Here is a 16,810-nt window from a genome sequence, read left to right on the forward strand (position 1 = left end):
CACCAGTTATCCTGAAATCAATCTCACTGAAAGATTGATGTAGCTATAGAAATATTAATTGTCCTAAAAGTACAAGACTGTTTCATTTCAACCGTGATAGGCCGATGACAGTTGCCGCCCATACTTTCTGTCTTTTTTTACTTTTATTGCTCTTCGGGTCTCTCCCTTTCCCATTATCTCACACAACTGAGCTGTTCAGTCATTATGTCAATTTTTAGACCAAACCCAGAAGGAAATTATGTGAAATAGAACATTTAAAGTGGTGCAACCATCAAGTAAAAATGAATAACATTTTTTTTCCCTACACGTTGAATCATTATTTTTTTTCAAGAAAAATTTATTTATTTATTTATTTTTTAATTTACAAATATCAAATATATATATATATATATATATATTATATAATGTATGTGTGTATATATATATATATATATATATATATATATATATATATGTATGTGTATATATATATATATATATATATATATATATATATTAAGTGAAAATAGTGTCATTAATTTCCCAGAAAAATCAGAGATGATAAGATGAAAATGCTGAAACTGTAAAGGGGAGATAGGCCTATATAAACACAACGGGACGACTAAAAGTACTTGATTTAAAAAATTTAAGTTCCTTGTTGTTTGGCTCTTAAAAAAAAATATTTGGCACCTGTTTTTTCCCCCTGTAGGAGCCAGTGGCTCCTTAATGAATTCTGGAGCCCTGATTATTAATTATATTAAGTGGATTATTTAAATTAATGTATTTTAATTAATTAAATCAGATTTTAAGTATAAATAACAGACAGACATCAAAGATTAAGAACTCTTATTTATCAGAAAATTGGGCAATACAAATGCAGACATGGCACTAATTTTCCAGGTACAGATATCCTGTGTTGCAGTCTGTAATGTAAGAACATTTTGATGACTCATCTTGTACAAGACAGATTTTTGTCCAATCAAATGCCCCTTAGAATGTTAAAGGGTTAGTTCATCCAAAACTGAAATTTCTGTAATTAAATACTGAGAGGGTGTTCTGACGTAGAACCCGGAAGCCTGCACTGTCTATACAATGTAAACAGCATAGGAGAATGACAGGTGAGAGAAGAAATTGTTTAATAAAGTCATTATTTTTGTTTTGTTTTTGCGCAAAAAAGTATTCTCGTCGCTTCATAACATTAAGGTTGAACCACTGTAGTCACGGTGACTATTTTAACGATGTCTTTACTACTTTTCTGGACCTTTTCTTGGTAATTTTGTTGCTTTCTATGGGAGATAAAAAACCTCAGATTTCATCAAAAATATCTGAATTTGTGTTCTGAAGATGAACAAATGTCTTACGGGTTTGGAATGACATGAGGTTCTTGAGAAATGAATGACAGAAATTTCAATTTTGGGTGAACTAACCCTTTAATGCCCTGACCCCATTTTCACCTGACTAGCAAGTAGCTTAAAAAAAAAAAAAAAAAGTATATTTTCGATATGTCCTACCTAAACTTTCTGTTCCATAGGAAATATTGCAATAAAGAACAATTTCATGGACTTTTAAAACAATTTCTTGTTGAAGCACAGTATCATGTGCGACTGTTCTTGATTTATGGATAATGCATTCGGGGTTTCTAAATGAGAGGGCGATTCCATGTCTTCCTCTTTCATCAGGCTTTCTCAAATGTATATATGTCAGATCTCTTTTGTCCCGAGCCAAAAGCCCATTTCACAGAATGACTCATCACTTCTGTCATTCTCCCCATTAACCTGTGAATGATACATACGCTCTAACCCCTTTTAGCCGCTATATCCGGCCTTAAGTACCTCATATAGTTCAATAGAGACATTTATCCACAGCTTCTACCCTTATCTTCCACATCAAATCTTTCTCAATCTCTAGCGTTCATTTCCTGTTCTCTTCTTCTTATCTTTTCACATTCAGTTTCTTACTCTCTCTACTTCTGATAAATAAATACACAAAGACACGTTCACTCTGCTAAAATGTCTAACTTACACTTCTATTGGTTGTATTTACAGCCAATTATACAACTAATTTATTTGGTAAATTTTAATTATATTTATTCATATACTTTTTTACACTTATTTATTAATTATTTTCCAAATATCCAATTGAAAAACATTCCTAAATGTGATTTAGATTATATAAATCATATACTGTATATGTCTAACATACATTCATATATGTATGTGTATATATATATTCTGTCAATGAAAAGGGGGTGGAAAAGCATGTTCAGACTGCAACTCATACTGTGTGTGAAGAAAATCTCTCTTGTGTTGAATTTATGGCAAGTGAACGTGACAATAATGCATTAACAAATAAAAAATAGTGACGTTAAAGCAAGCTCTATTGGACACTATGGGCCCTATTTTAACGATCTAAGCACATGGTCTGAAGCGCACGGCGCAGGTGCACTTAGGGCATGTCCGAATCCACTTTTGCTAGTTCAACGATGGGAAAAAATGGTCGGCGCGCCCGGCGCATGGTCTAAAAGGGTTGTCCCTATTCTCTTAATAAGTAATACGTGTGTTTTGGGCGTAACGTGCAACAAACCAATTAGAGTCTTATCTCCCATTCCCTTTAAAAGCCAGTTTCGCTCGCGCCATGGCGGATTCTCTATTTACATGGCGGAATTTACAAGAGTTTCTATAGTGAGGAAAATGATCTGCTTGTGTGCAAGGTTAAAGGCTGATTTATACTTCTGCGTCGAGTGTACGCCATAGCTACGGCGTAGGCTGTGTGTACCACACGTAGCCTATGACGTGGCCTGACGTGCACCTCTTCAAAAATGTAACAACGCGTCAGTTCTATGCGGACCACAAGCGCTGGTCTGCTAGAACCCCTCCTTCAGGTCAAAAAAACTGGCGCGGAGCAATCGAAGAAGAGCCGGAATTCCATAGGAATGAAAAAATGCTCTGTTTCAGGGGACACATGCAGTCATACAAGTTGTTACCTATTTGCCGCTTCTCTGCCACTTCTATTTGTAAGCTTCTCTGACAACGTACATGACAAGCTGCTTCTTCTTCGGCTTTTGCCTTGATACTCAACATGACCGCGGACACTGCCTGGTAGTGGTCTACATGCACGTCGAGGCGGTCAACGACGCAGAAGTATACAGTAAATGAAAACAGACGCATAGCCTACGGCGCAGAGGTTCCGGTGTAGGTCCGATGCAGAAGTACAAGTCAGCCTTAAAGCGCACAAACAGACCATTTACGGGACAAGCCGGATTCCACCAAAGCATTTTTATCTTTATGTAGACAATAATAATCTTTTATATTGTAATCCTTTTATTTTTAATATATGGCATGTTTGTGTGCTGCTGCACTTCTCTGTGTGTGTAATAAGCAGAGTGTAATGCGCGTTGCGCACCCGCATATAGGTGCATATTACTAACGCGCTCTTTAAATACCAAAACAAATATTGTTATGCAACTGAAATAGACTGCACCATTGACCAACTGAAACCTGGTCTAAAGTCAATGGCACAGTCTATTTCAGTTGCCTCAAAATAGTAACACGCCAACAATGCGCCCGAACACACCTCGTTTTCAGACCAACATGCCCATGGGTGCACAAATGGGCGGAAATGCATTTGCTATTTAAACAATGTGGTGCAGGACGTGAAAATGATAACTGCGTCAGGCTGAAACTAGCAAAAAACACTTGCATTGCGCCAGGAGTATGATAGGGCCCTATGAATCACCCATAGTTCAAGCCAGGGTTGCCAGGTCTGCAGTTTTTCTCTACATCAAACATTATTTCACGAGTTCACACTTACAAATAATCAGATAGTAAATAGTATGCGTAATAGTATGTGTATTTGGCGTGCTGTCCGAGGAGAAGGCTCAAACCCAGAGTACTCCCCCCCCATATTCTGGTTAGGAAAGTAACCAGGCAAGTGTGAGGAGACGGGGTGGTGGAGGGTTGCTGTAAAACTGTCAAGGAATATGGGTGAGTCGACTGTGTCTATATATATATATATATGCTTTCACTCATGCTGATTGGGTAGATATGTTGATTACTGATTGCTAACAGCTGGCTGAAATTAAGTGATGATTAGTCAGATTATTTGAACATTGCTCCTCCTGAATTTTGTTCATAAAACATCATTTGTAGCACACCTCCCATCCAATAATTGCAAAGAGCTTTGTGCTTTGTTACTTGTAATAAGAAACAAAGTCTCAGCTTTCAAATTTTGTCCATTTTATCATGGAATTCAAACTATAAATGGCTTTTTAACGCTCTTAATGGGATAGTTCACCCAAAAATGAAAATTCTCTTATTATTTCCGAACCCGTAAGACTTTCGTTCATCTTCGAAACACAAATGAAGATCTATTTGACGAAATCTGAGAGCTTTGATCTCGCGTGTCAGGCAGGTTCGATTGAGCTTCTGTTTATGTTCACTGATGAATGTTTATGTATCACTGTAGAGCCTCAATTCAAGTGACAACACAGAGGTCAAGTCTTTTCTTAGTTATAGCAAGAAAAAACATGCATGAACATCAAAAGGTATGTTGAAAAATACAGTACATCTTACTGAAATGAATCATGTCTCATGTAATCACTCAATCTGTGTTACAGCCGCAGAAAGATGTCAATAAAACAGCTTATGAACAATATGTCACTTAATGTTGCATTTACCTCCGGAAATTATCTAGTGTTCAGAGTTTGTTAGTTAGCTATAAAAACGCTAGAGAGGAGCTTATTTACTGTTAATTATATATGTATGTTTGAATAAATTTGCCATGAAGACAAGTGCTTATGAAAACTACCTTATGTGCAACTGAGTTTTATACAGACATTTTGAATATGATAGTTTGTTGTTAACTTCAACCTCTATTATTATAGGAATGTACCAAATGAGAGGGTTCTCTGTATAATTTGCAGCATTATTTGGGAGAGATTTTTTTCCTTAAGAAATTTAAACTATAGGTATAAGCAGACATCATTTTGAATAATTAGTATCGGCGGAGAAATTTAGTATCGGTGCATCTCTTAAATATTCACCTATATATAATATATATATGTGTATATATATATATATATATGTATATATATATATATATATATATATATATATATATATATATGTGTATATATATATATATATATATATATATATATATATATATGTATATGTATATATGTATATATATGTATATTTAAGAGATGCAACGATACTAAATTTCTCCACCGATACCAATTATTCAGAATATCTGCTTATACCTATAGTTAAAATTTCTTAAGGATACTATAATAATAGTAATTTAATAGAATTAAAAATTCTGGACAGTGTTTGAAACTTTGTTTTGCTAGAAATCTTCATTCTATTACCTCCAAAAAAATTAATCACTTGTTGAATTCCTCATTTGTACAATAAGTCATTTTGGATAAAAGAGTATGCTAAATGAATAAATGTAAATGTAACCCTTTGTCACACTGTGAATTTTGCCATGTTCCACTTTGTAATATTAAATAAATCAAATGTATCATTAAATAAATGTCACCATCATTCCTTGTTTGGTTCATATCCATGAATCAGTTCAAGCTGTCCATTTTAATGAATACATTTGTTTCCATCACTTAAAAATGTGTGGCATTTCCCATATATTAAAATCTTAAAACATAATATATCTAGGTAAGCTATATATTTTTACATTGGGGAAATTAAATATTTTAATCAAGTCTTGATTATTTTTTACTATATTTGGTAACATTTCATATTCCTCTTGGCAACAGTGGATGTTATGTCAAAATGTGAACTATGTATTGAATTTCAACAAAAGCTAGACATACAGGAGCTAGAAAAATAATATTGCCCAGCCCTAATGTTGAGTATGTTTTGTGCATGGCTGGCATTAATGAGTGTTTTTTGGTTCTTTTGGGAGATGGCAGTCTTGCGTTCAGCTGTCCGTGGCTGCTAAAAGCCAGGGAGCGTAAATAGACACAAAGAGAGTGGACAGGCTATCTGGGCCAGTGGTTTGATAATTGTGTTTACAGAGTTGGCAGGCTGAACTTGACCAAGTGTCCAAGCTCAAACAGAGGTAAAGTCCATCCAGAGAGAGACAGCAGCTGTCTCTCATCCACACCTTGTTTAAATGAAGCGATGGAGCCATCAGTGGCATGCAAACATTGTTCTGAGAATTCACAAGCTGCCATTGTGCCACAGCAAGATGCAGAGGGTAGTGCCAATGCTTGATGAGATGGCGGGTATTATTTTGAAGGAGGTGTACATCTTAATGAATCACTAAATGCAATGATCTTTGAATTCAAGCTCAAGAACAGTTTACTGAAAAATGAATTTCTATAATCATATATTCACAAGGGGTCAAGGTTTTGGCTGTTTTAGCAAGCTACAGGAAAAGAAAGCATCATAAAAAATTAGGACTACAACTAATGATTATTTGAATAATAAATGAATCTGTTGATTATTTATTTTAATAATTGATTAATCAGGCAAAAAAATCCAAAGATATTATGTTATCCACCAAACAATGTGCAATTTGAAGGCAATGAAAACAAATATAGTGAATGTATATATGTAGGCTTTGTGCAATTAAGTACAAAAAAGGGGGTTAAAATTTAAACTGATTCCTTTTCTATTGAGCTTCATCTGTTTGGTTATTTATTTCTAATTTATGAAATATTAAGTAAAATAAATATAAATTTTAAAAACACTAGCCTTATATCAGCCACTCTGCTCTCTAAGATATGGCATCGGCCATCAAAAGATCGATATAGGTCGACCGCTATTATGCACTGAAAATGAGTCTTGAGCACATTAAGCGGCACACACATCCGTCAAAGCACATGACAGGGCAAGCTGCAGTCAACTATAAGCTTTTGTTTGAATATGTTTAGGACAACTTGGGTTGTGCACTTTTCCTGCAGCAGGGAAGATGCATTTTGTCCATAGAAAATGTGTTGTTTACTGTTGTAAAGTGACGTGACTGGCAGATGTTTTCTGTGCATAGTGCGTAGTCGTGATTAATCGATAAATAGATTATAAATAGATTATTTTCATTAGCGATTATTATTAATTACTTCGATTAGCACATAAAAGTAATGCACTATATTCTAGAATTTTTATTTTTGTGTGAAAAACTCTGTTAACTTGCAGAGTTGAGGGCATTATAAATGGTTACATATCCAGGGCTTGACTGTGTTTACGTGAATACTCGCCAAGACCGGCATTCTGACTTTATTTTGTGTGAATTTGACTGTTTAAGCACTATAAGAAGCGAAAAACAACTCAATTTTAGTATTGAGAGGCGGCTTTATGTGCGTACACTTTGGGTGTGAGCACAAAATCTGCGGAAATTAGTAAAATTATGCGCAATACACGCAATCCCACGCAGAAATTCAACCCTGTAACACCAACAATATTCATCCGGAGCAAATGAAACAAGTGAGTGAGGGGAGGCGGGTTTGTGTGTCAGCTCGCTGTCGAAGAGATAAGAGAGTGAGAAAGCGCAGCTGGTATCGTGTATGTATTCTGCGGAAAATGAGTACTGGAAGTGTTTCGTATACTTCAGTGTGTATCGAAAATCGATATTTTTGACAACATTGCCCTTAGTTTATTATTTTAGATGCCAGACTACAATTGTAAAATGGATATTTAGGCTATATATTTAACCCGCCAAAGTGGCTAGTAGGAGTGACTGTGTTACACGCCACTGCTGAAATCCACCCGCATTTGGTGGGTTGGCGGGTGTTAATGTCAAGCCCTGCCATCTATTTGTCATGCTAACCAAAATGCCAACATCCATTGGTTTAACTTTTTCATTTCACTTGAGTGTATGGTAAATGTTGTGTATGTGCATGTATCAAGGTTAGTTGTTCACACCTGTTTTCTTTTTGTTTTTTTTGTTTTTTTTTAATTCCAGTAGCTCATATTACACTAATTGTAGGCCCAGTATCTCTGGTGCAACCTCTGGGTTAAGTGCTTTGCTCAAAGGACTTAGCGGGGATTGTGGGAATTAAAGTAATTTTCAGGTCACAGGTCAGCTCTACCTGGGATTGAACTACCTTCAATGTAGCGGTTGCCCCTTGGGTCAAAGTTTTGCTTGTTAGACCCTGCTGGTAGGTAATGTAATTTCACCATCGGATATTAAAACCCATCTCAATTGACAGACATTCATTGATTGCCTTATATTCTGATTGAATAAAACTTTCATTATATTACAGTAGATTTTTTACCAGTACTTGATACTTTTTTTGGAGGCACTTAAAGTGTGAAATTGTCAAGATGTCATTGTCCAGCTCCAGATTGATTAGTCACATGGCATTTATAGCTGATGTCAGATGACATGAAATGTAAAATTAGCCTGAAATACGTTGAAGCTTTAGCACCTAAAACCTGTCAGCAACACATAAAAGCCTATCATTACTCTGTTAGCTGTGGATAAATTAATGAACACTTTTTCATACTCTTTTAGGTGACCAGAAGTGGAGGAAGGTCTTTTTTTTACGGTTCCATATTGACTTAAATTCATAGAAAAATCTCCATTGTTCATTCTGCATTCTTATTAAATGCTGAATCATTCATATAAGTAGCTGTGGCAATAAATCAATGCTAACAGCATTTACTTAACTGCATTTCTATTGACTCACATGAATCAAGTTATTACTATAAATCTGAACTTTAACCGGCAAATGCAAATGGATTAATAACTCAATTTTTCTCCTCCAGCTCAGTCCTTCAAAGAGTTTTCCCAACTGCTGAACACCATGGAAGAGGAGAGAAGACGGCTGGTAAGTTATGAGTATGCATGCTATAAATTCCTTTATGGTAGATACCTGGATTCCCGTGGGGCGGGACGAGATTTGATGGGCAAGTGCAGGTGCGGGAGGTAAGACACATGTGTGCAGATTGTGGGAGAATAAAATAAACATATCTGTGTTTGAGCTCTGGAGGATGTGACATGTTTCTATTCACAACATGTTCTTGCAGCATTGATTTGACAAAGCCTGAGTTGACAAAGTTGATACCAACAAAACCTGATTGGGTTTGTTTGGTTTTGTCAAATTGAAACCAATCCTGTAACCCAGAGTTTGTTCAGCTAGCTTCATGGTACTGGCCCCTGGTTTTTGTGGTTGTGTGTGTATGTGTGTGTGTGTGTGTGTGTGTGTGTGTGTGTGTGTGTGTGTGTGTGTGTCTCAGCACTCAGAGCAGACACGCCAGTGAGATCCAGAAGAGACGGTATGGTTAACGTGTTTGACATGTGTGGTCACTCGTCACATCTCGCAGTGACATCTGGCGGATATCACATACTATTCCAGTAATATGATGTACATTTCTGGGAATTTGAACTGTTATACTGTAGTTTGACACCAAAGGTTCAGTAGTTTGCATGAGGTCAAGCCCTAGGGCCTTATTTTATTTCTAAATGTTGAAACACTTCCAGCAATATGCAGCCTCATTGATTTATAAAGACAAATGTCCTTATAACCACAAAGACGTGAGAATAATTTAAAATGCTTAATAGCTCACTTACTGTAAATGGGACCTTAATGATGTGTGTGGTTATCACACAGTTACCAGCTGCTCTTTTAAACCTTTAAACTACCTAACTAAATGGCATGAATCATACATCAGGGATTTATACAGTCTGTAACTACATTTGGTTACAGACAAATACAAAATCAAGCCATTTCTCATTCTACACCTTCCTACCAAGATCACATAAGACATCATTAGTGACAAAACAAAACACAAAACTAAGCATGTTCTAAAAGGCAGACAGCAACGTTATTATACAAAATTCTAAAGGTGCATTCACATTAGTAAAATATCGGCGGAATTTCGCAGGCAGAAAGGCCATTCATCTACTGTCAATAGTGTAGCAATGTATGAAGCACATCTCACACAGAAGTCACTTTCAAACCAAGCAGCTTTCTGTTGGTCAGTGCAGTGAATCTTTTTGTAGCCGTTGTGAAATCTGAGTGCAAAAATCTTTGATCCTCACGCAGAATTCCTAGTTGCGTGGATTCCTTTTGAAATGACCTATTGAAATGAAATTAATTTCACAGAACAACGGTAAATGTGACTCTTAAAATTGCCATGAAAAGGAAGTTGCGATTGAATTCTTTCCCTATTGTGATATGTATCAGAGTGAAATGCCTTCTTGAACAAGAAAAAAAAAAAAAAAAAACATTGTAGAGATGGAGCTGATTATGTCCATTGGAAATTGATTGGATCGTTGAAGGGAAGGCTATATTGCTCAACCCTTGCGCCAGTGCATACAATCCCAGAATTCATCAGGATGACAAAAGTCAAAAAGATAACAGAGTCGATTATAAATATACTTTCTTTCAGTGCCAATATAAAGTCTGATAAATAGCTCAGTATAATTTTAATTGGACTATTTAGAGATAACTAGAGTATTATGTTGTTAGCATATGTTAGCATAGCAGCATGCTAACATCAAACTCCAAAGGAAACAGTTCTGAGTCAAGTCTACCATATCTTCACATAAGAAGTCATATCTTTTTGCCCAATGAACAGTGTTCTAATTGGTCAATTATGAGGTTAGATATCAGCTAGGATGTTTCCTTGGAAGACTGCTGTCAACATAGGCAGTAGACAACAAGGAAGCTGTGTTTATGTATTTGTGTTTGTAAGTGATCCCAACAGGGATCATTAATGTTTGGTTCCTGAAAAATGTTTGAAGTTACGGAGATAAGGGAAGTTTGATAAAATGACTAATGGTTTGTTTTCGTGACCCATGTTGTTGTTTTTTCCAGAAGAACTGCTCCTTAACGTCTTTGTGTCGAGTGAAGCTCTGAGATTCATTCGTATACTGTGACCCCTGCTCTCTGATCTCCATATGCGGGGAAAAGCAAAGTCTGTTTCATTTCAGACAGTGAGTAATGGGCTGAATAGGATAAAAAAGGACCTTTAAAATATACATTTACTCTTAAATGCATAACTTATGGATTTATGGCTGGAATAAAGTCATTTGTGTGGACTCACACAGTCAGACACATTAGTTTTATTGAGAACAAAACACTTTTGAGACTAGCAGCCTCAGTGGATTTGATTTCATTTTCCTCTCCTTCATCTTAAACATCTAATCTCTTTTTTAGCAGTCTTCATGCATAGTTTGCTGCAAAGACACCCTTTGCAAAGAAGAAACTCAACAGATTTAGACAGAGAAGAGGCCCACAGGACAGGAAAATTCTCAAATGAGATATTTTTATTATGTTTTTCCTAGACAGAAATGAGGTTAAATGGAGATCAAATGAAGGCTTAAAGGTACAGTCACACAAAAGCATGTGAAATTATTTTGGACCCCGCAAAAACAAATATGGGCAATAGGACACTGTATGTCATGCTTTAGGGGTCCTCTTTTTAATTAATAAAAAATAGGTAACACTTTATAATAAATATACAGCAATAAAGTACTTAAAAATCATCTGCAAACTATTAGTTTATAGTTAATTCATAGTTAATATATTGTACTCTCTACATTGTTAATATATTATTAGGCTATATACAAATAGTGAGTTCTTCATTCATTGTCACTGTAATTAACCAAATTATTATTGTTTAATTAGCTCATATGTTAGAGTTAGATAATGTTTTTGTATGCTTTGTTAACAGCTTATTAACTGTAAATAGTTCTCACTTTAGATTAGGTCACAAAAATGGGAAAATTTCGTTAATTATGTGCTTTAAACCAACCTTTATTAGACATTCATTGCATTAGTATTAAGTGTTCCTGGTAACACTTTAGTATAGGGAACACATATAAACTATTAACTACGACATTTCCCTCAATAAACTCCCAATTTACTGCTTATTAATAGTTAGTAAGGTAGTTGTTAAGTTAAGGAATTGGGTAGGATTAAGAATGTAGAATAAGATCATGTAGAATAAGGCATTAATATGTGCTTAATAAGTACTAATAAATAGCCAATATTCTAGTCATATGCAAGCTAATAAGCAACTAGTTAAAAAAAACCTAAAATAAAGTGTTACTGTGTTTTGTATTAAACCAAGAGATTTAGATCTTCTGTTGGCCACACATCTTTTTTTTTAACTTGTTTATTTTGTTCCAAAATGTGTTGCTAAAAATAGTTGGAACTAATTAAAAATAGACTGTTTTCACTAATGTTTTGTTCTTGGCTCATTATAGAGTAGCATCTTAGCAAAATACTTCCTTTTCAATCAATTGTGGGTTAAGTATCCTGTGCATTGCAAATGAGAAGTACTATTCTATTTGTGAGTTGCTGCCTTGAGCATTGCAAATCATTCATTTATGAGGTTACAATTTGAGTTAGGATTCTGATGTTGAAGACAGCTGTACGTAGGCGGTGGACAGACAGGCTAGGATTTGAAACGGAGCCATTATCTTTGTTTACGTTGTGTGGCTCACTGCTCCTGTCCATTCTCTGTTTCAGCGATTGACTTTCCTCACCGCTTAATCAGACATCCTGTAATCCAGGGCCAGCCTTGGTTAATGAGAAACCACATGGAATGTAGCTGCAAGTCAACGAAACTTTCCACTTTATTCAGTTTATTCACATTCTTTTTTCGTGTTGTCTTCGGCTTAGTGTTTCATCACTTTGGCCTGTAAGACTGCCTTTTTTTTAATAGGATATAATGGCTGGTGTGAACTTTTTCAGGAGTCTACTTTTTTATGATAAAAGCACAACTCAAAAGGAGATTTGAAGTGCTCCCGTTGCTCCATCCTGCAACTCCTTGTGTCATACATTTTTGAACAAAGGAATATAAGAAAGGAAGGAAGGAGATTTTCCAAATATTTTCCGTGGTGGAGTTGCAAGTGCATTCTTGATCTCCTGAGCCCAATCAGTCGTGGAACGGAACGCTCCGCTGTCAGACTGAATCCGAGGTAGCCGTACATACAAGCAAACGTCAGTTCTCTTCAGTGGAGTGGGATTGAAGCCAGGCCCTTGTGATGCAGTAATACTGTCAATAATGCTGACCTTTTGACATGTGCCAATGAGAGCAGAATTCTGATTATCTGTCCATGTCTTCATTAGTATTTCTGTCTTGTGGAGATCAGAATGCTAAATGCCTTTTCAGATTTTAGGCATTCTGTCTGTAAGCTAACTCACATTTACATTTTTACATTTTACATTTAGTCATTTAGCAGACGCTTTTCTCCAAAGCGACTTACAAATGAGAATAGTAGAAGCAATCAAATCAACATGAGTACAACAGTATGTAAGTGCCGTGTCAAGTCACAGTTTCATCAGTAAAGTGCTCGTAGCAAGTTTTTTTTTTTTTTTATATATACGCAAATAGATGGAGAAAGAGAATAGAAAATCGAAAAAAGAAAAGTAAAATATAAATAAAAAGTGCTAATATTACTGGGTCAAGTGTTGACGATAAAAGATATGTCTTTAGCAGTTTTTTGAAAATGGCTAAAGACTCAGCTGCACCACAAGACACCGTTCACTTGCAGAACGCAAGCTTCTGGAGGGAGCATAAGTCTGAAGCAGTGAGTTTAGGTATAGTGGTGCAGAGCCAGTGGTTGTTCTGTAGGCAAACATTAGAGCCTTGAATTGGATGCAAGCAGCTATTGGCAGCCAATGCAAACTGATGAAGAGAGGTGTGACGTGCGCTCTCTTCGGCTCGTTAAAGACCAGTCTTGCTGCAGCATTCTGGATCAGTTGTAGAGGCTTGACAGTGCATGCTGAAAGGCCTTCCAAGAGAGCATTACAATAGTCCAGTCTGGATAGAACAAGAGCTTGGACAAGAATTTGTGTGGAATGCTCCGATAGGAAGGGTCTAATCTTCCTAATGTTGTGCAAGGCAAATCTGCAGGACCGGGCCGTTGTAGCGATATGATCAGTGAAGCTTAAACAATCATCCATCACCACTCCAAGGTTCCTGGCTGTCCTGGAAGGAGTTATGGTTGACGACCCAAGTTGAATGGAAAGGTTATGATGAAGTGTTGGGTTGGCACCGACCACAAGCAGTTACGTTTTTGCAAGGTTGAGTTGAAGGTGGTGGTCCTTCATCCAGGCAGAAACGGCTGTCAGGCAGGCTGCGATGCGACCAGCAACCGTCGGATCATCTGGTTGGAATGAGAGGTAGAGTTGTGTGTCATCAGCATAACAGTGAGAGGAAAAAACATGTTTCTGAATGACAAATCCTCGTGATGACATGTAGATGGAGAAGAGAAGTGGTCCAAGCACTGAGCCCTGAGGTACCCCAGTAGCAAGATGATGTGACTTGGACACCTCACCTCTCCAATTATTATTTACATTGAACTTGGGTCCAGAAAATCCCTAGAAACCACCTAGCAACACCTTAACAACAACACAGAGCAGCCTAGCAATGCTTAAGCAAACCCCTAGAACACCTTAAGGTAATAAAACACATCAAATAAAAATGAAGAACAAGTGGGTGTAACGTAATTTTAAACAAAATACGTGGTTGTGTGCTGGGGCTAAACCTTCTTTGACATGGAAATCTTTTTACCTCTGACATGCACAAATACATAAACAAGATATTAACAGAAACACACAGTTTTCTAAACATATAATCTTGACTGCCCAAATAGGGACCCTACCATATGTAGAAACCATAAAAACTCTATAGAAGCCACCTAGCAATGCCTTAGCAATGACCCAGAACAGCCTAGCAAAACCATAGTACCACCATTAACCATTCTGAACTCTCTGTACACCACCTAACAGTGCCTTAGCAACCACCCAGACCAGCTGAGCAACCACCTAGCAACATTGTAGAAACCATCAGAACATCCTAGAAACCACTTATCAACATATCAACATCTCAACAACCCACCCAGAACAACCTCTAGCAAAAGCATAGCACCACCTTAGTAACCACCTAGAACAGCCTAGCAACCACCTTGCAACATCTTAGCAACCACCCAGAACAGCCTATTGATTAAAAAAAAAAAAAAAAAAAAAACGTACTAATATCCCTCCAGAACATGATAGCTACCCAATAGTAACATTCTAAACCACTTAGAACACTTTGGCTACTGAATAGCAACACCCTGGCAACCACTAGCATTGTACATAAATTATTTTTTGGTATACACTACCGTTCAAAAGTTTGGGGTCGGCATAACTTTTTAATGTTTTTGAAAGACGTGTCTCATCAAGGCTGCATTTGTTTGATCAAAAATACAGTAAAAAACGTAATAGTAAAAATAGCTGTCATAATCAAGTAGGGACCCTGCCATATGTAGAGACCATAAAAATGTTACAGAAGCCACCTAGCAATGCCTTAGCAATGACCCAGAACAGCCTAGCAAAACCATAGCACCACCTTAGTAACCACCCAGAACTTTCTGTACACCACTTAACAGTGCCTTAGCAACCACTTAGACCAGCCTAGCAACCACCTAGCAACATTGTAAAAACCACCCAGAACATCCTAGAAACCACTTATCAACATCTCAACAACCCACCCTGAATAACCTCTAGCAAAAGCATAGCACCACCTTAGTAACCACCTAGAAGAGCCTAGCAATGTCTTAGCAACTACACCCTAGCAAAAGCATAGCACAACCTTAGTAACCACACGGAACAGTCTAGCAACATCTAAGCAACCACTCAGATATCCATAGAAACTAGTAGTGCCTTAGCCACCACCTAGACCAGCCTAACAACCACCTAGCAACATCTTAGCAACCACCCTAAAAACCACAGAAAACCCTTAGTTACCAGCTAGAACAGCCTATCAATTAAAAAGCATGTACTAATATCCTTCCAGAACATAATAGCTACCCGATAGTAACATTCTAAACCACTTAGAACACTTTGGCTACTGAATAGCAACACCCTGGCAACCACTAGCATTGTACATAAATTATTTTTTGATATACACTACCGTTCAAAAGTTTGGGGTCCTTTTTAATGTTTTTGAACAGAAATCTGTTGTAATATTATAAATGTCTTTACTTTCACTTTTGATCAATTTAATGCATCCTTTCTGAATAAAAATATTAATTTCATTAAAAAAAAAAAAAATCGTACTGACCCCAAAACCTGAAATGGTGTGTGAATGGATGGTTGAGGGAATTGACGAATAAACTCAAAGCAAACCCAGCAGTCCACATCAAATTTCTTTGGCGGCTTTGTGAGTGTGTGCTTTCACAGACGAGAAATTGAAACAAAATCCTCTGTCCTCCAACCCCCCGCGTCCCCTTGTCACATCTGGAGTCAATCAACATCCCAAAATAGAAAAGACACTGAGCGATAAGAAGCTGCTTTTGCTCACTGCCTCACAGATACATGTGTCTCATATTAGTGCCACTTCCTGTTTGAGTGGTTTATTAACTAAAATATATATTTTGGTGCCAGTACTAATTTAAGGAAGTTTTGGAATGGTTGAATGGTGAAGTTGGGTTATTGCCACTAGACAGGCATGAAGGTTTTATTACCGTCATGATGGTTTGCTTGGCTCAAAGCCACAGAACAAATCGGTATCCGTGTGTGTGTGTGTGTGTGTGTGTCAGCCACCCAAGTGTGTTATTGCGGAGCACAGACTTATCAAATTCCACCATTTTAAAGAGAAGTCTGGTTTAATTCCCTCGGTGTGAGACAGCAGAAAGAGAGATGGAAAGCTTGTGTGTGTGTGTGTGTGTGAAAGAGAGAGAAAGTGTTTTGTGCTCTGCATGGTTGGAGATTGTTCAAGGCCGCTGACTTCTGATTGTATTCAGGGGCCAGGGGCCTGATGTTGTGGTGCTTTCTTTAAAGGTGATCATATCCTTAGGGAAATCCTCTTGAAGCTTTTCCAGAACAAATCTGTCCTTAGAGCCGATAATGTTGTGAAAGCAGTGAAATTTA

General features: G+C 36.9%; 1 protein-coding gene across 1 annotated transcript in view; it reads left to right on the plus strand.

The window, feature by feature from the left end:
* The window catches only part of LOC127500074 (rho GTPase-activating protein 42), a 130,942-nt gene that overhangs the window by 40,659 nt on the left and 73,473 nt on the right, over nucleotides 1-16,810 (plus strand). Inside the window, 1 exon segment of the mRNA XM_051870963.1 lies at nucleotides 8,706-8,767. Within this exon segment, the coding sequence (XP_051726923.1) occupies nucleotides 8,706-8,767 (62 nt within the window).

The sequence above is a fragment of the Ctenopharyngodon idella genome, chromosome 18, assembly GCF_019924925.1.
Source record: "Ctenopharyngodon idella isolate HZGC_01 chromosome 18, HZGC01, whole genome shotgun sequence".
Taxonomy (NCBI): domain Eukaryota; kingdom Metazoa; phylum Chordata; class Actinopteri; order Cypriniformes; family Xenocyprididae; genus Ctenopharyngodon; species Ctenopharyngodon idella.